The sequence below is a fragment of the Sardina pilchardus genome, chromosome 24 (assembly GCF_963854185.1).
Source record: "Sardina pilchardus chromosome 24, fSarPil1.1, whole genome shotgun sequence".
Classification (NCBI taxonomy): domain Eukaryota; kingdom Metazoa; phylum Chordata; class Actinopteri; order Clupeiformes; family Clupeidae; genus Sardina; species Sardina pilchardus.
This window is the reverse complement of record NC_085017.1, coordinates 24,162,742-24,187,404: the sequence shown is the minus strand read 5'-3', so window position 1 is coordinate 24,187,404 and position 24,663 is coordinate 24,162,742. Positions and strand designations below refer to the sequence as shown.

At 45.4% G+C, this 24,663-nt stretch overlaps 1 protein-coding gene across 1 annotated transcript in view; it reads left to right on the top strand.

Annotated features, from left to right (window-relative positions):
• ctdp1 (CTD (carboxy-terminal domain, RNA polymerase II, polypeptide A) phosphatase, subunit 1) overlaps positions 1-24,180 on the top strand; it is an 89,317-nt gene extending 65,137 nt beyond the window's left edge. The window contains exon 13 of the mRNA XM_062529099.1: positions 22,134-24,180. Coding sequence (XP_062385083.1) covers positions 22,134-22,347 — 214 coding nt within the window. The 3' untranslated portion in view covers positions 22,348-24,180. The remainder of the gene's footprint in view (positions 1-22,133) is intronic.
• Positions 24,181-24,663: the final 483 nt, after the last annotated feature.

The window sequence follows — 24,663 nt, the reverse complement described above, 5'->3', positions numbered from 1 at the left end:
TGTGCTTTTGTGTGTTTCCACTGACTTTTGTGGCAAGTGGCCTTTAAAACTCCACCAGTTTTTGGCACTGATGCACTCTGACACTGTTCCCCAAACTGCAATACACAATACAATACACACCACACGCCACCTCCTTTCATGTGTTTGTGTGTGTGTGTGTCTCTCTCTCTCTCTCACACACACACACACACACACACACACACACAAACACACAGTATACACACACATACAGTATACTCACACGGCTTTACTTATTTTCCTGTTTGAGGTTATCAGTGACCTTTGAACATCATATACACTGAAACGTATCAGAACATAAACTGCACATAGGTCGCATAGCTGGTCAGGTAGACAGTATAGGATTTATAAACAGAGAGAGCTGCAGTGTTTAATGCGCACATTCAGTGTCTGTAATCACACACAAAAACTCATACATGCGTAGACACACACACACACACACAAACGCAATATGTGTTGCACACATAAATGACATGAGAGGTAGACAATGCTGTGCCCTGTCACTAAACGCCCCAGTAGAGCCATCTGCCCACCGTTCCGGAAACATCTAGCGTAATTGTCTGATCTCACAGGAGCGGAGATGCGCTCGCCGGCCGTGTTTTTACGAGAGCCAAGGCCCATAACGGCCCTGTGCCCGGCACCTGCCCCAGTCACAGCTCCCTCTACGCACGCTCACTCAGAGACAAGTGATTACCGCAGAGCAGAGGACCACAAACCATTTTGGAAATGTGGGAGAGACCTAATGTTCTGGCTTTGGCCCCAGAATGTGTGTGTGTGTGTGTGTGGGTGGGTGGGTTCTATGCATGGGTGGGATCTATGCATGGGTGAGGGTGATGTGTGTTTATGCCTGTCAGTGATGCGTGGCGTGTATGATTAGTGTGTGCGTTTGTACGTACGCTACCGCCTGTTCCCGCTCCTCGGTGCTGTAATATAGAAGGCCCGCGGCGGCAGCCGAGTGTGAAGTGCGTGTTGTTTTTGCGCCGGCTGCCGATTGCGGGAGAATAAATTATCGGCTGTTTTCTGATATCAAAGGCATTGGAGGATTCATCGCGCGTGAGGCTGACTGATAAAAGATTTAAGATGGAGCAGCGCTCACCGCGGTTCGAAGGCCAAGGAGGCCCACGGGGGCTCTCTGTTTCGCTTTCTTGCTCACCCCTCCCTCTCGGTCTCTCTTTTTGTATTTATCTTTGTTTTCTTTTGTGGTGTTTGTTTGTTTATTTATTTATTTATTTTAATCCCTCTATGCCTGTCTTCCACCTTCCCTGTCTTCCTCCTCCCTCACTCCTATTTCAGTAGCTGCTCCTATTTATTTCACAAAAAGAATTCCCCTCCGGTGATGCAATAACGGGAGTGTCTTCTCGTCAGGACCCCGAGTCCAAATCCCCCACCTCGGATTCCTCAGATCTTTCCTCGTCTCTGGCCTCGGCCGCGCTGTGTCTCCGCGGAGTTTGTCGAGAAATCTCAGGCCCAGAAGAGCTCAGGGAATCTGCATGCCTCTCCCACTCTTCCAGCTGCTCCTCTGCTTCTCCACGGCATGAGTGAAGAGAGGGCCCATTAGGGTTCCGGAAGGTTCCGGTCTCCCCGGGGTCATTAGGAGTACCTCTCCTTACGCCTGTGGTTTTGATGGACGTGCGGTTAGAAGACCACTGATAATGAAGGGGGCGGCGCTGCTCGGTTTCGCTCTGAAATATGCACCATAGATTCCTCATCAATTTGTATGTGTGTGTGTAAATGGTGTGAATATATCGTTGAAAACACAAGGGTGTGAAATCTTTTCCACAGACACACAGCTCCTAAGGCGGTTGCCTCTCTGTACACACAGTGGTGAATGGCTACAGGTGTGAGTGACACCTGGATCTGTGAGCTCGTCCTGTTCCTCAGGAGTGCAAGCATCTCCCCTGTCAAAAGATTAAAACAGAAGTCACATCACAGTGCTGTGTCAATCTCCCTCAGTGTCAGACTCTCAACCGCCGTTCTTGCGTCCCTTATGGATGCCATTTGTAAGGTTAAGTGGTGCATACTGTATCTTGGCATTAAATATCTTCTTCAAAGTCTTGTTTCATAATCCATCATGAATCGTGTCCCTGTCTCACCCTCCTGCTACCCCCCCTCAAAAAAAAAAACACGCTTCCCCCCACCCCCACCGCCTGTTCCGTGTTGACTGTTGTTATTTACAGCTGATGAATGTTGACGTGCTGATTTCACGCCTGTGAGCGTGACATGACGTGCGAGCTGCTGACAGCCATGCCAGGGGAAGGAGCGCTTCTCCCACGAGCCGCCCGGCATGGGGTCGCGCGGTGGGGAGAACACACGAGCACACACTGTTTATCTGCTTCTTATTTGGGGGGGGGGGACGGGGGGGGAGACCTGTATGTGGGGTGCTGATTGAGGGAATGTATGCAGAGAGAGGTGTTGAAAGGTGGTTGAGGCTGTGAGATGTGCACAGCATTGATGCTTTACAACAGCTTCTTGAGGGCAATCATGTGGTGACTTTTTTCTTCTTTCTTTCTTAAATTCGGTTTTGTTTATTTGTGGATGGTGATTGTTTTTGCCCCCCTCCCCCCCCGTTCTTTGACTGCAGATTAGTTTTTTGTGGCTCTTTGATTTTCAGAGATTGCTCTTTCTCCAACAGGTTGCTGGATTGATTTTGCTGAGATTTTGGATGCAGTGTTGCTCATTCTCCTTTCATGAAAGAATAAGTTTAGTTTGCACTACAGAACTACTAAACATTGTAGCCTGGCAAAAGAAGCACAACAATCTTTTTTCCTTTGTTATATATATAAATGTGGTTATCATGTAATTTATGATCAGAATTGAATTCTGATTTGTAAAACCCATAACTTATCTCTAAGATTGAAGTTTGTTGCATACATGCAGCTCTCTTCACATACAGTATGCAGTTCACTACCATCACTATATTGGATCTAGAATAATGTAGCCTTCCTACCTGTTCAACAACAAGACAAGTGCAATAGTTACCTCTGCCAAATTATGTTTGAGTGATGCTTCTGTGAGAAGTAGTTTATGGGTTTTTTTTCCTGTGTGTGTGTGTGTGTATGTGCTAATGTGGTTTTTAAGTTATTAGAAGTAATTGGAACCACTCCCATTCAAGGAGGACGTCTCCAGTGACTAGTCTCCTCTTCAGCCAGTCTCAGACTTCCAGACCCAAGACTCCGACTCACAGCTGACTGGCTGGGTTTCATTTTATCAGACAGAGACAGAAAGAGAGAGAGAGAGAGACTGAGAGGGAGAGACCTGTCAGTACCTATTGTCTTCAGTAGGATTGAAGGAAGAGATCCTCAGGACTCAGTCCAGTCTGGTCTGCATGCCAGCCAGCCAGCCAGCCAGCGTTTGTACTCACTTTCACCTTATAGTTGAATGAATCACCTGTCTCATTTTCTCTCTCTCTCTCCCTCTCTCTCTCTCTCTCTCTCTCTCTCTCTCTCTCTGTCTCCATCCCCATCCCTTGCTCTCACCCTCTTCCTCTATCTCTCTCTCTCCCTCCCTGCCTCTCTCTTATCTAATTTTCTCTGTTTGTCTGTCGATTACTCTTTCATCCTCTCGCATCCCTCCAGCCTGCTTGACTCTCTCCGTCTCAGTGTCTCAAGGCTGTGTGAGTGAGAGCGGAGTGATTGTGGGGAGTGTAGGTGGACAGGAAGGTCTTTTGTGTGTGTGTGTGTGTGTGTGTGTGTGTGTGTGTGGCGGGGGTGGGGGCGTGTTTGTTTGGGAGCTGGGGGTGGAAGGGCTTTGAAGTCAAACTACAGTGGCCCCGACCAGGCAAAGCCAAGGGACAGAGCAGCCTGCACAGACAGAAGGCAGGGAGGAGTGTGTGTGTGTGTGTATGTGTGTGTGTGTGTTTTGTTTTCTTATGGACTCATGCAGCCTTGAGAGATAGAGACTGAGAGATATTATGTTGAAGTTAACATTGATTTTATCCAGTGAGTGTTCAAAAGCCAGAATGTTCTTTGACTGAATTCCTTGTTCATGCCATTGAAGGCACCAAATTCATTCCGATGCAAGAATGTGAGAACGTGTGAGCGAGAGAGACATCGAGGAACCGAGAGACAGAAGAGAGCGGAATTATGACCTGGTTCAAAGTCAAAAGTAAGGTAGGGGGCTGCTTGGTTGCCAGGGCGATGAAGCCATTCAGATCCGGTTTGCTTTGCCCGCTCATCTCCCCGGCAGCACCGCGGCAGACCTCAGGAACGGCTGTCACCATGGCGATCCATCATTTCACCGCATTCGAGTCCAGCAGAGCATCCAGCTCTCTTTGTGAGCCGCTCAGCAACCCTGGGATTGAAGAGACTCCCATGAACATCATGTCATATATTATTCTCAACTGATTACCTGGTCAACTCCTCAGTGATTTAGGACTGACCCCTAACTCGAGTATTCACACTCACCAATGAAATAAAGCCACTCTCATCCAATTCGAATTGCTGCCAGGCTGAAAATGAAATGCGTAAATATCAGTAATCCACTGATGCTGATGGTCGTATTATTTAGTTTCATGGCAATGATTGATTGGCCATTTCTTATTCATATCGAATTAGCGATGCGTTGCTATGCTACAACTGATGCTGCATCTGGCAGCCTGTCAGCTTCTACATTACCACCCTATACGTGGAAGGGATACAATGAAATTGCAATTTTAGTATGTGTGCAAGGTGATATGTGTACTCGTTCACCACAGCCACTTTCAATGTTGAAACTAAAGCCATCCCTCATCCTGGTGGCTGAGGGAAATGTAATGTAAACACATTGAATGCTAAATGTATTTAGAGAAGCCAGACTAGTGTTTGAAGTTTATTTATTTGACAAAGGGGACACATTTATTATTAATAACATTTGAGACAAATGCAGAATATATAAGATTATAGCCATAAGGCTAATTTCCATCTTTTGTCCAGTCTCAGTGTCTCAGTGAAAATAAAAATGAGTGGGGATGCTAGGTGGACAAAGCGAAGCTTCACCCCCCACCCCTCTAATTAAGGGGTCCAGAGTAGTCCAGGGTTCAACCAACAGGATCCTGATTGATCCTGAATGGTGTGGCTGTGGGTGATGGACGATGGATGGCGGATGCATTTGATTGGATTAGAAGGCCAGCCGTCTCCCATGGTGAATGATTATGGCATCACAGCCTGATAAGAGAGTGGCTTGTGGATCATAACAAGTCTGGCGAGGAGGTCCTGTGCAAGTTTGTGTTGACACTCATCACAGAAAAAAATTCTCAGCAGCAGCCAGCCACACCTTATCTATGTCCATTTGCAGTGCTTTCTGTCACTCCCTGAACTCATGCTTCGTTACATTCTCCTTTACTTCCGGTTGGCCAGTTTGGTTGGACTTTAGTGGCTTCCCAGCCTCCATTCATCTTCCCTTCTTCCTCCTCTCTTCGCGTGTCACTTGTGATATTAGGATGAGTGGGGGGGGGGGGGGGGGGGGGGCGGTGGGGGGGGGAACCGCTCGTTTGCCTTAAGCAGCCGTTGCGAGCGTGACGGACGCCCTGCCCACCTCCCCGGTCGGCCGCGTGGCCTGCAGCGGGCGTAATGGCCTTGAAGTGGCGCGTCCCTAATGCCTGTCATCTCGCATCATCCCCTCACCGCCGTCCCCTGTCCTGTCCCGTCCCGTTCCGTCCCCCCGCCCTGGCCAGGGGACTCTGCGGCTACATCTGTTGTGCTAATGTGATTACACTGACAAAGACATATGAGGCCGTGTGCGTGTGTGTGTGTGTGTGTGTGTGATCTGTATAAATTGACTTGAAGGTGCTTTCCAGGTCAGGGCCATTTTGGCATTTTGTGATGTGTTGGTGCATTTACTGATGGGAAGGCACCTCATGGGTCAAAACTCAGTCAAACTCAGACCGCGTGCGTGCGTGCGTTTGTGCGTGCGTGTGTCTGTTCGTCTGAATAAGTGTGTGTCTGTGTGTGTGTCAGCCCTCGCACGCAGGAGCTTGTTAATTAGCACTTGTGTTCCCGATTTCTCCCCCTCACATTCCCTTCATGTTAGCATGGACCCCCGTTTGCAGCCACAGGCGATGCCAGTACTCTGAGCTCTCCCCACTACAAAAGTTTTCCCAGGATCAGACAAGGACAGACACACACTCAGACACACACTCTCCAGAACAGAACCCAGATAGAGGACAGTGGAGCCCCTCCTTCCACTTCTGTAATGGGGCTGTTCTGTTCTTTTCATGGCGCTGCAACGCAGCATGCTGGCACAGTGGATGAGGGTTATTTTCCGCATCTTTCGCTGCAGGGGGGCACGCTCCAAGCCACTTTTGTGCACTTAAGTGGGAGAGCGTTATTTAAGTATACATTTTCTCCCTAGGACGCTCAGCCTCCTGGTCCTTACTCTGGATGTGGTTGCTACCAGCAGGAGGCTGAGAAGTGTCGCGCTATTTGAGGTGCATTGATCCGATGGCTTCCTTTTTGCGTATTTCAGTCTTCAATTAGCCATTAATAGACTGGAATTATGCAAACTAGGCTAACTGTTAATAAAGCTCTTAAAGGACGGCAAATTGGAACATGTCTCGGCAGACTGTGCTCTTGATGATACAGTGAGCGTGATAAGTCTTTGTTTCATTGTGGCGAGCGTTACTGCAGAGAAAGCAGCAATCGACAGCAAGACCCAGATGACTTGAGACGAGAATATCTCTAGAATTGTGTGTGGGGGGGGGGGGGGGGGGACTTTATATCTTTCTTTATTGCTTTGTTTTTTTTTTTTCTTTATCTGTGAAAGACATCATGACTGATGAGAGATTAGGTGGGTGTGTTTTTGTGTGGGTCGCTTATTTACACATGCGTTGTAAGCCATTTTGAGTACATGGCGTGGGAGTTTTGTATGTTTATATGTTATGTGTGTATGTTTTTAATCATCTTGCTCTACTCCTTTAGTGAATAAATGAAACCAAGTCCCTAATTATCCACTTACGCTGCTTCCTGATGTTAGACGCACACAGAGCCCAGGGAAACTCACACTTGCCATAATGTAGAGGACATTTCACAGAGGCCACGCATAGTTCTATGTGGCTCCAGTCGTTTTTCCAGAATCCTAATGCCCCTTCTCTTTTGCTCCACCTGCTCGCACATAATTAAAGGCAGAGCGGATTTCGCAGGGACTCATTACTGGGACACAGCCAAAAGCGCAATCTATTTGTGCCGTATCTAGCAAAATTAGCATGCTGAAAATATTTAATTTGCTCTTCTTGTAGTCATCTGCAAGCAAACCACCCCTCAAAAAAAAAGAAGGAGATTATTTGAATGCACTCATGGAGTGTTGTATGCGACACTGCACGTGGCCAGACACGACAGTCTTATCCTGCCTTGGCTTTGTTTGTCTGCTTGGTTTTGTGTCATATCAGAATCCGCAGGACGCTGTAGCATGTGAGGATGCTGTGACGACAGGGCTATACAAGGATCGGCAAGAGTCCTTTGTCGTCTTTCCTTATCTCTCTCTCTCTCTCGCTCCGTCTTTTGTCTGTCTATATCTCCTTGTCGTTCGCTGTCTCTCTCTCTCTCTCTCTCCCTCTCCGGCTCAGTGCTGGTGGGGCTGGGGATTACGCTACATTTAAAAAAAAAAAACCTTAAAAGATGTGATGAAATTGAATTCAAATCAGTACCAAAGGCATGAGGATATTTCTTCACATACATCTCCTTTTCTTCCATTCCGTCTCTTCTTTGTAGGCACCAGAACAGCCTCTGGAGATTCCTTTAAGTGTTATGTAATGACCAGTAACATGTGCACTTCCACAGCCCTGAATTAAGCCTCCGTCTTTAAGCCACTGCTGTATCGTCACCCTACCCTCCGTTGTTGGTGTGGGGGTGTTTTTTGCAAAGTCAGTTTCAGAATATGCACTTCAGCTTTGGCACATTAAAAGTTTTCCCCTGCACCCCAGGACTTACTCCTCTTTCTCCTCATCCATCTTGTATTCATTTATTCCTGTGCTTTGCATGTGCGATCCATCCCAGTCTCTGCACTGCGACATGCTTCATGCTTCCCGTCAGGGAAAAAGGACGACATGCGCATCAGCTGCAATTGAGCTCGCTGACGGTCGGCAGAGCTCGTTGCCCACATCGCCGGCGACGCAGACGCGTGCAGTGCACCCATTCGTCTTTAGCCGTCACCGTAGGAATGCGTTTGATTCCGCGATTCGTTTTTTTCCACTAGTGCATTTAGGACAGTCTACGATCTTCGATCCTCCGAGAACCTTTCGCTGAACCCGTTGGGGGGTCTCGCTGTTCGAGCACAAGTTCTGCCGCAGCATTGACAGCCCCCTTGGCACCACGTTTTTGACAAATGTACATCGATTGTCCGTATAAACCGCTGCGATGATGGACTATCTGAGGAGCGCAGGGGCCAAGCGGGGATGCTGATCACGGCCGTGTTTTTGATTCATTCACTGGGCGCCGTCTCTCGCTCGCTCTCCTTTTAATGCTCGCGTTGAGTTATAACCCAGCGCTGACACGGATGACTTTTCACGCACACTCAGGGCTTTTCTCTTTTTTTTTGGCCCCTACAGTAATAAATAAAACAACCCCATGTTCCCCCTCTATCCGCGGCTTCAACTCTGTTGTGGATTGCAGGCTTTGAAAAAAAAGTCCCTGCAGAGCAGATGTTGATTTGATAAACCACTCGTGTGGTTGTACTTTTCTCCACCTGCATTTTTAAAACGAGCCAGTGGTGTTATCTTCTCTGGCCAGGCGGTGCTGTTCATGAGGTCAGCCATAAATCCTCAAGGGGTCTTACGTGAGGTCAGGCTCTTAGACTCGCTTTCCCAGTCTCGGTGATGCTATATCATAACTGGCCAAAACCTGAGCCGTTGTTGTGGGAACTGCTATTAACCGTAAGCGACACCTTCATGGCCCTGCACTCTAGGTCGTTACTTGCATGAACTTCTTCCCCTTTGGTCGTCTTGGTGATCTACTCAAGTAGAGTTCTTCTTAGCCTAGATTTGTAATGTCTATAGCGTTTCTCATACTCACATTCTCAGAAGCCAATTTAAGGTTCTTAGCTTTAGAAGGAAGGCTGTGGCATCCAGCTGCTGGCTGGTTATTCCATTGCTAAGGCTGCACTGAACCTGATTAACCTGATGCTGAAAGGGGTGAAATCTTTTTTTTTCCAATGGGGGTTAGAAAAGTACCCAGCACTGTCAGGAAGGGCACTGCCTTTATGGCTCCTCTCCTGAGTTAACAAGGTCCTTGTCGTCTTCTGCGATCAACCCATCAGGCAGTTCACTGAGCCATAATGTCTTATGGGGCCCCTCAACGGATGCCCTCTGTCTCCTGCCCACTGAGATCCTTTTCCATAACGCTACCAGAGATCTTGCGTCTACATACCCTAAAGACACCATATAACTGAATATTTAATCTTTTCACACTTCACTGTACTCCCTTTTTAAGCAGACATTTTTGATCTACTGACCCCCACTGACAGACTTGCCTTCGGCTGGAAATGGTTGAAGGGGTGATATTCTGTTAGGAAAGCCAGGCAATGAGTAGAACTCATTTACATATGCTCTCCTCCTATCAGAACGGATGCCAGCGATGCTCCCAATTACTGCTAATGGAATCCAGTTCCTCCACTGACATGCCCGTGAGTGCTAGCCTGGTGACATTACAGTGTCTAAATATAATGATGGTGGTGTAATTGTTTGGGAGCTTCTTTAATGCGGGCTAATGGTGGTATTATCCTCAGACGAGCTCTAAAGGGATTCAATTAGCCTTAATGAACGTTGGGTATTTGTCTAGAGCTGATAAACAGTCACAAGATATTTATTGTCCTCGAGCCCTCTCTCTCTCTTTTTTTTTATTTGCCTCCTTGCCTGTTGATTTTTCTTCCCTCACCATTTCAACCCCTGGCCGTCTCCTGCGCTGTGAGGCACGTCTTGCCAGACTTCACGGTCGTTAATTGATTATCCACTGGTGGTGAGGTGTTGGAAACGCCACTGCTCCTGCTGATAGCCTGTCACCCTTTTGCAGCCCTGAGGAAAAAGTTTGCCAAGTTTGCCTTTTTTTTTTTTTTTTCACTGTCAAAATGAGTTTTGATGCCAATTGTTTTTTGGTATTACTTGCAGTACTTGTGGTTCTGCTTTATCCCTGTTCTTGATTCCTGTTGTGATTATAAATTGCCATGACTACAGTCTAATCATTTTGCTGTAACTTTGAGATACAAATGCAAAATAAATATGAGGGATTCAAAAACAAAAACAAGCAGATCCAAATATTTAAGTCCTGGTCTGGTCTGGTCTGCAAATATTTCTCATCCCTTACGTCTCATGCACTGCGCACATGAGCTGCCTTCCCAGCTTTCCGGTGAAATCTAGAAGTTTGTAAGCAAGGACCATCACTTCCATGTAACCTAAGCAGTTAGAACGCCTGAAAGTCCAAGGTCCCATCATTCTCTGTGATCTGCATAACTATAATTTGATGTTATTTGAATATAAATATATTCATTATAGATGAATGAATGTAGCTTATTGTCTTTCCACCTCGACCTGGACAGCATAGAGCTACGTTAGTTTAAAATATCGAATGTTGTTGGGTGAAAGTTTGAATTCAGTGAAGTACATTGTTAGTCAGACATAAAGAAAAAAGAAACCTATGGGTTGGATCCTCACTCCTCCTCGTTCTCTTCTCGTTCTTTTCTCTGCATGTGTGAGGCTTGCCCTCACTTGCTGTCTGTTGCTTGTGTATGGGAATTGGGACCACTTTGCAGTGGGGAAGGTTTAAGGTCACCGAATGGATAAGGTCACCTGTCAAACGGGCTGTTCCAGTAGTCTTTGCCTTGAAGACGCAGCAGCTTTTTGATGGTGTTTCACTAATCAGGAATCGCGCCTGCCCGCCACCATCCCCCCCATTTTGTTCCGTTCATCCCTCTGAATTGCACTTGTGCGGTAAGGATTTGGTGTGTTCCACGCACAGCTCATCCCTCCCCATGCTGGCACCAGCTCTCCAGCGCCTCACTTCTGATGCGCTCTGACACCAGCAGCCAGAGAGCCTGCCCCGCTCTACAGGAAGCTGTTCCTCTCATGGGAAGAAGAAGAAGAAGGTGAAGACCAATGGGTGATGTGGTTTTTATTTGATGATATATTTTTTTGGGGTGGGGGGTGAGATTCAAACCAACTGCTCCAAGCGGCATGGCCGCCCACGTGAGGAGGCCACCTCTAATACGACGTGACACATTTTTCATCAAATGCGCCGTTGCTGTGGCAAGCACAAGCGAGGGGAAAAGAGGGTGCGTGTTAAAAAGTCTTTCTCCGCAACTACCCACAATTCCTCTATTCATGCGCAGGGTTGAATGGGGGTCTGACAGCGAGAGATAGAATTGCCAACCGAGGCACGCTGTTTGGGGAGAAGAAGACAAAAACAAAAACTGGTAATAATCTGGGATGTTTTTTTTTTTTTCTCTCCTTCTGAGACAGCGGGCGATATGAGAGACTTATTAAGTTAATGCGATGACAATCCGCTTCTGACAGCATTCAGATTCTCAACCCTTTCCTGTGAGTCTGTGTGAAGAAGAGAAGAGAAAGAGGTGGCTGGAAAGAAGGAAAGGGGAGGGAGGTAGAGATCCAGCGCTCGGAGCGAACATGTCAGGTTCCCAGAGTCACTAAGAAGTGCAGACTGGTGTCAGGGCCTCATTAAAGTGAAGTCACAGCGGAGCAATTAGGGGCCGACTGTAGAGAGAGCTAGAGGGGAAGAGCGAGATGAAAGAGCGCTTGTCACACATACGTTTATAATCACACTGGATTCAGGGTCCGTCTTACGTACCTCTCTGATTCCTTGGTCCCTTTTAGGGTCCAGAAACTTCTCTTCGTTCAAGAGCCATATGTAAAGAGGGGCCAATTTGCTTTATTTTTTTCAACATGTAAAAGCAGAATATGAATGACGGTCTGTGATGTAGGATTAAACATGCTAAAATTGAAAGCTTAAACAAATGAAACAGACCATGAATGGATATCTTGAATTGCACCTTTTCAGATAGAAGGTATTGTGTGTGTTTGTGTGAAGTAGTGTAATAGTTATTGTATGGTAATAACACGGTAATAAATAGAGCATTGTATGGTAATAACACAGTAACAAATAGAGCGCCTTTACAGCTCCATATAAGTTGCTCAACAGCATACTTACAAAAGTGATGGTTACATTTGGGAACCTGTAGTATATTTGTTCCTTTCTTCTGTTTTAAACACACACATGCGCACACACACACACACACACAGACCACCTCAAAGAGCCCATGGAGAGGAGAAAACTCCTCATGAAGTGTGCGTGTGTGTGTGTGTTGGAGGTCAGGAGGTCCTAGGGAGCTTCTCTTTAATAATGCCTTTTGATATCACCACCACTGAGACCAGAGGCCAGTAGAACCCCAGCGCTTCTGATCTGCTGAGATCCACAGCAGGATATCTTCTCTTTTTCTCACACACTCATGTATAAAACATTCACATACAAACACACTTCAGTTCACATACGCCCAGACACACTCTCCACTAGCAGTTTTTCTTTCTGATCTCTCTTTTTGTCTTTTAGACACACCTACTTTCGCAAAAGGCTCTTCCTTCACATTTGGGTATCATGGGCTGCTGATGCCTCCGTGTATCTCACCTGAATGCTTCAGTGGTGGAACAGACTTGGCCGACACAAACACAGCTTGGCCAGACAGGTGTTAGTAAAACCAGTGGGCATTAAATAGAGAGTCCTCATGGATTCACTACAGAAAAAAAATGACTTAATTTTCATTTCAATGTGAGCCACCGTGAAATTTAAATGTGTTTTTAATTCCCAAGATACAGAATATGAGCAATTTTAAACAGGGTAGAATCTCTGAAAAAAGGTCCTCCATTCAGTGAAATTGGACCAACATCTTCCCTTATATCCTTTTGTTACTTTACCTTCCTTTTTTTCTTCACTAGCTTGGCTTTCCTTTTCTTGTTTGATTATCCAGAGAGGGTCGTACTTCCATTTGGACTAATGCAGCCTCAGGGCTTTAGCTAGGTCTTTTCACTGATGGTCTCAGTAATCAAGCCAAATAATAAATAAATAAAACATCTTTTGTCACGACCATCCGTCGTTGTGCCATCAGGAACTGAAGACCACTGGATGTTTAGTCACATTGGTCTTTTTAAAAATGCTTTTTTGGATCCCGTATAATGGGCCTCTCAGCGAGAGAAAGTTCTGAAGAAAACGCTTCAGATGCACACCGTGCTTCATTGATTTGAGGCATATCTGTGAAATCCCTGCTAGTTTTCATAGGATATGTTTTTGACAAATGTCAATGCTGGAATTGCATTCCGTTCATGAGACATGCTGAGCCAGACAGATGATCAATTTGCCTCTCCTCACGTGGGGAGGAGGCTTTGATTGACAGGATCTTTATGAAAAGATCATACAAAAGTTCACCACATACAGCGTCTCAGGTGCTTATTAAATTTTAAAATTTCAAAACATTGTTATGAAGGTCTGCTGTTGCAACAGTAGACGTTTCTGTTTACCTCCGTTTTCTCTGTGGGTTTCTATAATTACATTTTGCATGGGATGTTTGAGTTCCCCCATCAGCAGTTCATTAGAAAGAACCATTCACAGGTTCACTATTTTGATTACATTACGTCCATTACTCGTAAAAAAACACGGCGAACTACATCAAGATGTGTTTTCATTTGCCATAGTATGTGCCATTGAGATTGCTCCATTGTGTAGCCTATATTGGATTGTCTCCACCATGGTCATATAGGAACTGCAGATGGATCAATTTAACTGAAGATCTTTATTACCTCCGCCAAGGAGGTTATGTTTTCAACGGGGACCGGTGTCTGTTTGTTTGTCTGTCTGTCTGTCTGTCTGTTAGCAAGATAACTCAAAAAGTAATGGATGGATTTCAATGAAATTTTCAGAAATTACTATATAGAAACTATTCAATTTTGGGAGTGATCGGTCGGGATTTCGGAGCCGTTTATGTTTTTCGCTTAGTTGTGTAATTCAGTTAGTTAAGGTTTCAAATGTACAGTATGACAACCTAAGAAGAACAATACAGGCGGAGGTCTGCACGCTCCGAGTGCTTTTCTAGTCTATGCCTGTGATGATCCGTAGACACATCACATGATGTGTCACATGAAAACACACAGGTATATCGTTGTCTTGTACGTCATGAGTATTTCTGTTGAAGGCCTGAGTGGATGTTACTAAAGACTATGTCCACATATTGGGTGTGTTATAGATCGAGCGCATGAAGACCTGTGTGCGGAAATGATCAATGCGCACGTGCGTGTTTTTACATCCAACTTCTTGCGGACACAGCATTCCCTTGCGGGAATCGTTACCGAGGTGACATGTCTTACGACGGCAAGATTAATCTCAACCCAAGCCACCAATCACCAGAACCCTCACCTCGCGCCACCACGGTGATGGATTAACCGATGGCCCATTCTGAATCATCCCTTATCACCCCGTAACCAAAAGCTGTGGAGCTGTCGGAAGCGCTGCGTGGCTAACCTTGATTCACAACTCTAGCTGGTGGAGATATATGTCCTTGCCACAAAGATGCATATATTCTGCATGCACATTTTTTTGTTCGTTGCCCAGAGAATGTTGGTGCTGTGGTGGAGCTCTACTTTTAGTACCTTCGTCGCATAACAACTTGAATCTTTTAACATGTTTACCACTAAAAGCCAACATTTCTACCTCACAGCTTCAACATGGCTGAAGAAAACCTACATCCCTAATAAGTGAATAATACATGATGACTTAATGGAGGTTGTACTTGAATTGATGTGTTTTGACTCAACTGCCTCTTTCCAGTTTCGTTTTTTTTATGCTTGTGTGTGCACTCAGGCCTTCAGGGTGCTCAGGCTTCTTACTAATCCAAAGGTTGATCATGTTCCAAACGCTGTTGTAGAGGAATCACTTAGAGATAAGAAAAATGAAGTGATCATGTAGGCGTTCTCTCCGCTGTTGTCTCTGTGTCGTCCTCTCTAGCATGTAGCAGCGCTCTCAGTCTCTGTACAACATATTCTGTGGTTTGCCTATCTAGAGGATACATGTTGTTTTTTTTAAAAAATATTACTTACGGTTTGTTGAGGCTTTTTTTCCTTGCTCATCAGGTCTTACATATGTCATGAGTATGTGTGTGCAGATTGGGGAATAGGATTTCAAAAACAATTCTCTCTTTTTTGGGGGGACATTGGAGAAACCATCAGTGTGAGATTATTGTACATTATTTTGCACAGAACAGTCTTAGCCTTGGAGAAAATCGTTTTTTGCCACCAAAATGACCAGTCCCCTTTAGTTTTGAGAAGTACTAGAAAGCAGTTTCAAAAGGAAGTCTTTTAGTTTATGTACTCCCTCACAGTTTATCTGTTCCCCTCCTCTGATTTCATCACCCCACCAGCACCTCCATCTTTTTAATCTGCACCCCCCCCCCCCCCCCACCCCGCACCCCCCACCCCCACCGCTTTTCATTATCCGGCTAATGAAAGCCCCACTTCATCAGAGGCGCTTTAGGTCCTCTGTCACAGAAAAGGCTGATCTCGCCACATTTCCGAGTTAGCACAGCCAGGAGAAAGTGCTTTGTTATTCTTCATATTTCAGGGTACCATTAAGGAAATGTGGTGCTGCTAGCGCTCGCCGCGAACCTATTATGGTGTGCCGGGTGATGGAAGACTTGTTTAATTCCTGTGAATGCCATCCATCTGCGGAAGGATTGCAGATGTTTCAATTACAGAAAATGGCTACACAAAGACTAAAACCTTGCTGGCTTTATGAAGTGAAATGAAAGTGTGTGTGAGAGTGTGTGTGAGAGAGACTATGGTAATGAGATTTCTCATCTGCCCTGTATTTTCACTTTAAGACCAAAGCAGATTCCAACAACTATGGCATTTGGAACCATTCATTAGTTTCCAGAGCTCATGAAACCATGCCTGATGTGGAAGAGCAGGTATCGGGACAGATGTCACATAAATCTCAGTAGTTTTCCTGCCATCTGTGTTGAGAATCAGGACCACATGGATGGCTGCATTAAATCTCCACACACATTCAAACAACTATCAGCATGTGCTCTCTCTCTCTCTCTCTACCTATCTATCTATATATCTATCTATTTATCTCTATCTATCTATCTCTATCTCTCTCTCTCTCTCTCTGCCTCTCTCTGCCCCCCTCCCTAGCCCAGCAGTTGACAAATAAGTTATGTAGCATCAACAACAAAGCTTCCCCTACAAGGACACCCTGTTTTTTTTCCCCCCTCCTCTTGTCAGTACCAAATACAGCTCGTATCGATCCGACAAGCTCTTTCCACTCGTGCACTCACTTATCACGCAAACCCTGCCCTTGATAAGCGGTCGATGCTCTCCTCGCCGCGTAAACCGCGTGGCAGGACAAAGCTGCATGTGGCCATGCTGGATCTGCGGAGCGGGACGGGACTGACGCAGCCTCTCTCCTCTCTCCTCTCTCCTCTCTCCTCTCTCCTCTCTCCTCTCCCGCTCAACAGGAGTGATTCCCAGCAGCGCTGCGCTTTGTGATGCCTCCCACTCCTCAAGGAGTTGCTCTTCCCCTCTCCGTCCTCACGAGTCTCTCTCCCTTTTGTTGTTCTTTTTTTTGGGGGGGGGGTGGATGGGAGGGGGGATGCTGTGCTCTCGCTTCCTTGCCTTCGCTTGCCTCACTTTTCTCCTTGACACTCATCTCATCTCCTGTTGTTAAATGCCTCTGGCTTTAGTGTTCAGAGTTGAGTGCCTTTAGTGTTGTGGCCTGGATGTGCTCACCCTGGGTGCACGAGAGGTACTATTGCAGCCTCCGCTGGGTCAAGGCCTCCCTGTCTTATTATTGTCTCTTATCTTGCCACTTTCACTTTCTGCCTCTCTGTCTGTCTCTCTCTCTCTCTCTCTCCTCTCACTCTGTTTGACTGTCCTCTCTAATGTTCTTCTAACCTTCTCTCTCTCACAGTCTTCCATATCATATTCTGCTTTGTTGGGACACTCCTAATCTCCATTTCGTCATTCCTGTTCTGTTCTTATTGTAATGTTCTTAGCTCTTCCTCTCTCTGTCTACCTAAATCTATCTACCTCCTACTTCTAAACCCCATTTTCTCTCTCCCTCTCTCTGTATCTTTCTTCCTCTCCTTCAGACCCTCTTTCTCCCTCTGTTCTTTATGTAATCTGTTCTCCCTTTGAAGCGGGAAACAGACAGAAGGGGAGAGACTAGCTCATCTCAGCGTGGTGTGTGTGTGTGTGTGTGTGTGTGTGTGTGTGTGTGTGTGTGTGTGTGTGTGTGTTCTGCTGCGCCACTACTTGTCGCTGGCATATGGCTCAGCACGTGTCCCTACCTCCATGCTTAACCCCTCCGGGGTCATCCACAAACTTCCTCATTCAAATACACACACACACACACACACACACACACACACACTCACACACACTCCTCCTGCCTTTTTCTGCTCAAAGGCATCCCATCGTCTTCCTGTGTCTTATGTGTGTAGGAATCGTGGGTAGAACATTGTCTGTCGAAGTGAGTTTCCATGAGAGGCAAAAGAGAGGGGGGGGGGGGGGCACAGTCAACAGAGACGTCGCACTGCAGTGTGCATCACAGCCAGAGACATTATGCAACATCTCTGTGTTTTCATGCTGTCCCAGCTGTGTATCTGTGCGCTCTCTCTCTCTCTCTCTCTCTCTCTCTCTCTCTCTCTCTCTCTCTCTTTCAATTCAATTCGATTCAATAAAGCTTCTCTCTCTTTCTCTCTCTCTCTCTCTCTCTCTTTCTCTCTCTCTTTCTCTTTCTCTCTCTGTCTGTCTGTCTTTCTTTCTTTCTCTCTCTTTCTGTCTCTCTTTCTCTGTCTCAATTCAATTCAATTCAATAAAGCTTCTCTCTCTTTCTCTCTCTTTCTCTCTCTTTCTCTTTCTCTGTCTGTCTGTCTTTCTTTCTTTCTCTCTCTTTCTGTCTCTCTTTCTCTCTGTCTCTATCTCTATCTCTATCTCTGTGTCTCTCTCTCCCTCTGTGTCTGTGCACCACAGTGCAGGTAACTACAGTGCACTTTTAGGGTGACACTGCCTCCAGACACAAGATGATAAATGGCACATAGTACTTGTCTCCACATATATTTGGCGTCTTATGTAAACGTCGAGTAGGCTATTTGTCATTGTGGGAAGATAAACGTCACTTTGCCATTTTGTAAAAACAGTTGCACCACGTCTTAAGTGTTTTGAGATATGCGTCTGTGTGTAAGAGCGAGAGATGTGGGAAGCACAATGAGGTAATGCATAATTCATTTAGTGTGAAGAGGTTTGGAGGCAAGTCACGGGACTCAACCTGAGGCACAGAGAGAGAGAGACAGAGAGAGGCACCTTAATGAACCACAGAAACGGGGGGCTTGGGAGAAATACTGGTTGGAATTGGAGGAATTAAGGGAAAGGGAATTAAAGCTTGACAAAAAAAAATGAATCAGCTAAATGAACCCACTTTAAATAGAGATTTAAAGGCAAAAAAAAAGAACTAGGAGGAGGAGAATTGAGTGCACCCAGAGTTTACTGATGAAATTGTTATTATAGACTCTTTTTAATTTGAATCTGTGCGGTTGGTTAGGCTCGGTGCTTGCTGGAGCAGGCCTTTTCCTTTCTTCATGTAGCAGAGCACAGGCCAATCTGCTGCACTGCTTTCCCTGGTCGTCCCAGCAAACGCCTCTAGCCTCACCAGTGCGCTGCAGCATGTGTGTAGGTTTCAGCACTACCGGCTCCTTTTCCTGTTTCTCCTCCACACACGTTCACACTAGCACTATGCTGTCCTGTGGATTGCTGACAGCTTTTTTTGCGGAGTCCATAGCTGATGGATGTGCCATGTCATTATCTCGCGCTGTCTACAGTCAGCAGCGTTAGTGAGCACATCTGTCATCGCCCACGCCAGACACGAGACGCGGCGTCGATCTCGATCACAGGTCGCCGTGACAGCCTGCCATGCCCTTTTATGGGCACTGAAATACTGGATCAGTTGCAAGACAACCACAACCGCCTTGATTACCTGAGTCATTACCATAAATTTCAATGCTAGATGAATATATGGTAGTTTTTCAGCTATTTACGACTAATGCTGGAAATCGCTCATGGCCATACTTAAAAGTTTATTAGTCGCATTAAAGCAGAATTATGTGTGATTGTGTATACGGCATGATGCTTTATATGTGCTGCTGTGATTGTGTGTGAGTGTGTATACTGCTTGATGCTTTATGTGTGCCACTTTCCTTGTGCTTTTTCATGTCTGTGCTGTGGGCTGTTGATACCCATGTTAATTTTAACGATTAATTTATGTCGTTTAGGTCATTATTTTTATTCTGATTAATTGTTCAGCACAGTATTTTAAGAGGTTTAATGTCCGCAGTGTCAGCTGGGGGGAAAAAACATTACCGGTCCTTCAGTTGGCAATGGGTTTAAATCGTTTCCTGAACCAGTAAGTTTGTCAAAATGAAAAAAAAAGACTCAAAGAACTGAGATGAAGCTGTTGGCTGGATTACATTACGTTTTGACTAACGCCCACATTTTCCGTCGGAACTCGGCTCAATCCTCACGAGTGCAGTCTGCACAGAGCAATGAGGCGCTCCAGACGATCCTGGAGCTTTTGAATGATTCGCTGAAGCAATAGATTGTTGCCCGTAGTAACAGACGTCCTGCTGCCTGTCTGAAGCGACGTGATTCAGCAGCGATGTGGATGTGTGTGTGTGTGTGTTTGTTTGGTTTGATAGTCGATAGCCGTCCCCATTAGAATTGGAGCTCGCCACCATTGTTGAGAAGGGCACTTAGCCTTAATGATAATGGTTATCACTAAATGATGATGACTAAATGCAGATGAATAGAGACTCTTTCAGTTAGACTCATTATCTGTCTTTACTGCCTCTCACTCACTTCTTTCACTTCTACTCCCTCTCTCTCTCTCTCTCTCTCTCTCTCTCTCTCTCTCTCTCTCTCTCTCTCTCTCTCTATCTCTCTGCCTCTGCTCCCCCTCTTTCTTTTGTTCTTTCAAAAATATTTGAGTATAAGTAGGCGATTATGAAGAGCTCAGGTCTATGGTTCTGTCCTGGTGGCGTCAGAGTCTATTGTTGGTTCCCCCTTTCTCGCTCCAGCACATACAAAGGAGTCCATTTCCGCTTCCCCACTTTAAGGGTGAGCTCTGGTCAGCAAAGATGGTGTAAACGGTTGCAGAACCTCATTTCCTGTCGTACTGTTCAGGGGGTGTTTCAGTGCAATGACGTGAGATGTTTAAAAGTAAGATGTGAGTTTAAAAGTTAAGTTTCCAAAAGTTTCCAGAATTAATGATCGACTATTTTAGTATCGGGGTGGAACTCTGCATGGTCCTTTGTTCCTTTCTCCCATGGTGTTCTATTTTGGATTAAGGGTTCTTCTGCAGTTAAGTTCTAATGCATTTGAGACATACACATTCATTTATTAATAAACTGTATAGACGGAAGTTAGACAGTGGAAGCTGCCACTGCTGCTGTGAAGCAGATTTCATTGTTGTCACATACAGTAGCAATAGTTGTCATGGTCAGCATAACAAAAATAGAAAGTTTGCAGTTTTTTTTCAGCATCTGAAATGGTTTGAAAGATGCCCCATACAGTAGATAACTGAAAGAGACAGACAGTTTCCAGGGATTCCATCAAATATAGTGTTACATGAATGCACGCTAAACTATGAATGTAAGGTGTGTGAGTTTGAGAGAGAATCAGGTGGGGTGGGGTGGGGGGGGGGTCGAGGCCATTAACTAGAAGAAGTGCCGGCCGGAGATTGAGGGTAATGATGTGTAGCCGAAGAGGAGATGGACTTACACACACACACACACACACACACACACACACACACACACACACACACACACACACACACTATACACTTCACCTCATTAATGTCTGTTGGCCCAGAGTTTCAACACACACACACACACACACACACACACACGGTCAAGTCGAGCTACACCTCATTAATCCCGTCAGGTGAAGCCTATTCTGTCTAACTCTCGCTCTCTCGATGCCTCGGGTTGAATGCATTTCCCTTTTAATGCTAATCTGTGGCACACATGCAAACACACAGCCTCTGCCCGCTCAATTTAGTCTTCATGGTGGACGCTGGAGTGAAGACACAATTAAGTTGCACACATTAAGGTGGGCTAGGGAGCCTGGATTGAAGTACTGAGGTAATCCTACAGGGAGGCCCCGACTAGACTGAGGTATCCTACAGGGGAGGCTCTGACTGCCACTTACCCTTGCTCTCTCAGCCCCTAATGACCCATTTATGCGCCTTCATCATGTTCCACCGTTTAGAACTGAACTTTCTTCAGCTCTCGCTTCACAGTTCACATGTTTTAAGGGTCAATAACAAGGAATGTACATTTTTATAGCGTTGTGTCCATTACATGTTTTGTTTGTTTGTGTGTGCGTTTGTATGTGTGTGAGCAAGACACCAGTAAGTACTGTATATCAGTGTTGAGCTGTTCTGGATCAAGAGTGGGTTTCTTTAAGAGGGCCCAATGGCTGTCAAATTTGAAGAACTATGTATTATGATTTGCTGTTTATATTGTTTGTTCGGGGTCATTAACAAGAACGCCATCAGCATTGTGAATTCCCTTCTGCCACAATATGAAAGTCGTCTAGATACATGCATGCAGGGAAATCCCCCCAGATGACTGTTGTCAGATAAGAACACATCTTTGGAGATCCGCTTATTTGCTTTGTTGCCCAGCGGAGATGTTTACAATAATTAAAGTCTGTGTTGATTTGCCCGGGGGGTCATATGCATTTTCCATTAGTTGTGCTCCAGTGAGAATGGGTTTCACCTCATTTCTCTAGTGTTTTCTTCCCGTGGGATGTTCATTGTTTTTGTTGCTCAGCTTGCCAGACGGATCTTTAGAAGCAGAAGATAACCATTATCAGCGCTGGAAGTCTAATCAAAATTCGATACAGTGTTGATCCTATAAGCCAATGACTCGACGCTTTTATTGCAGCAATTCAATTCCATACTGGGGTCTGTTGTCGATATGAAATGATAGATTCAATATGTAGTTTGCTCGCACACTGGCCATTATCTATATCTGCCATCAGCATCAGGTAACTCCAGCCACTTAACCACAGTCTTCCCTTGTCCTGTCTTTCACAGGGGTCAGAAGCGCAAGCTGGACGAGACCAGAGGCGAGCGCGAGAAGGAGAAAGAGAAGGAGGAAGAGAAGGAGGAGAAGAAAGAGGTGGCGGCCGGAGAGGACACGGCGCTCTCGGACAGCCAATCCAGCAGGGACTCCAACGAGGAGGGCAGCAGCTCGGAGGCGGACGAGATGGCCGCCGCCCTGGAGGCCGAGCTCAACGACTTCATGTGAGGCGGAGGACTCGAAACCAAGCACTCGCCCCCCCCCCCCCCTGATGCTCCCCAAGCCCCTCGACAAACTGCACTGCCCCGACATGTGGTACCTAAAACAGGGGAACTCCTTTTGTGTGTATGTGTGTGGGTGTGAGTGTGTGTGTGTGATACGGTGTGCGTACATACAATGTGTAAACATGACAAAGATGAATAATAATGAAGAATTTTTGTTTTGTACAGTATATAGTTCCTTAGCATAATATTTTAGGTGGGGTTGTATAAGCTGTTGACGAACACGTTAAAGGTGTTTCTGTGGTGAAAATAGAAGTGGTAATTTTGAAAATGTTTAACTTTTACCTGAGTTTGTTTTTTCCTACGATCTTTTATACAAATTCAATTTAAAAATAGCTGAATATGAAATGAATTGGTTCATAAATGCCAAAGAGCCTGGAAAAAGGTCCATTTGGACCAGCAGCTAAAATCCACGTTTTACACAGACTTCCTGTTCCTGTTTCTTTTTTTAGGATTGATTGTTCTTTACCAGCAGTAAATCTCTTGACGCCTGAATGTGACCTGTTTGATTTTCATTTCTGATCCTCTGTTCTTTTTTGTTTTTCTAACAAACTTTTTGAACTTGGGGGCGAATGACTCTCCATTGACTCATGGAAGGGACCCACCCTCTAAAGATTCAGATGTCAAGGGTGCATCTTAATGGGCTGTGTGTGTGTGTGTGTGTGTGTGTGTGTTGGTGTGTCTTCGCTCTCTTAACTCTGAGGAGAATGAGAAAGAAACTGACCCTTTTCCAGGACCAGACGAAATAGATCACAGGACAGCAGGTGTGCTCAGACCGTCTAGGCCTGAGCCCTGGGCCTCGTCTCTGATACCATCAGCCTTTACGCAGGCACATGGTCCAGTACTAATGACCGAAATGAGGAAAAATTGGAACAGTCTGCAGTGGAGAATTCTAACTAAATCTCCGGAGGGGAGTTGAGCATGTGAGTAAGAGTGTCTGCTAAAGTGGGGTTCTCACAATTTACCAGTAAGATGTTCATATTTGGTCCAACACTGGCATTTAACCATCGTTTTTCTTTCATCAGTTCACTTACTTTTGTATCCATCAGATGTTTCTCAAAACGAGTCCCAATACTACAGTGTACTCCCATTGTACCCAACAATTTGTCATGACTAAATAGACTCAAAAGAAACCAGTACAAATGATAAATGTGACCCAAGATGCCCACACAAGATTCACTTCACACATTCATAGTTGCCCTTAGAACCTTAAGTCACTTTTTGGTCTTAACCCCCCAATGCCACAGTCATACAAATATTTCTGTGAAAGAAACAACACATTTTCATCATATGCATTAGTTTTATGTGTCATGATACAAGCTTCACCCCAGTTCAAGATGTATATTCCCCTATGCTGGTGGAAACGATAGACACCCCTAGATTGACTTCCCCAAGTGAAGATGAGTGAATGGTGGCCTGAGCTCTGGGTGGGAGCACAGACTTCTAGGTCATGGATAGCAGACAAGGCTGAGATGCTGATTGGTTGGCTGTAGCACTGTGAATCGGGATTGGCGCCCAAGCCCCTGTCCCTCCCCCTTTTCCTCTGTAACTGAAGTCTGCTCAGGTGGACAGACGTGAGTACTGAGAGCCCTACATTGTGTCTCATCCGTTTTTTGATGTTCCAATCCCTTTCATTTTAGTTTTGTGCTGTTGTTTTTATTTCTCAAAACTAAAGACTGATGTAAAATATTTGTACATTCTATTTCATACTTGACCTGACCGAAAGAAGACTAAGAAAAAAAAAAAGATTCATTTCATTAAATAAAAATTTGTTTTGTAAGTCTTGTCTTTGATTTTTTTGGTTTTCCATAAGCAGCGGAACTCCTTTTACCAATTTGAAGTAATCCATGAAAGAGACAGAAAATGTGAAAATGGTCTTGTTCGGTCTGGGATCTTACCTGAGATCTAAGCAAAACAACTTGCAATGTTAAATTCTAGGCTTGTTTGATGGTGAAGATCTATCCATAAGAATATCACCCTGAATTGTCATTACTCTAGGCCTATTACACTTTCGCTGCTATAAGGCTATAACGGACTGTAATGTTAAGGTGAAGAAATCGGCACCAGTGCTACAACTAGATAAATGCAGTAGTTATACTGGAAAAACATCTTGAAATCTGAGCAGAGTAAACAGATTTTTATCCTTATTTTTAAAAGGTGTAAAAGGTGTCTTGTGAGTCTGGATTTTTTTCTCTCCATCTATCTCATCATCTTTAATAAAAACGATGTCCTGGCGAGTGTCAGGAAGTCAGCGGAAGATTAG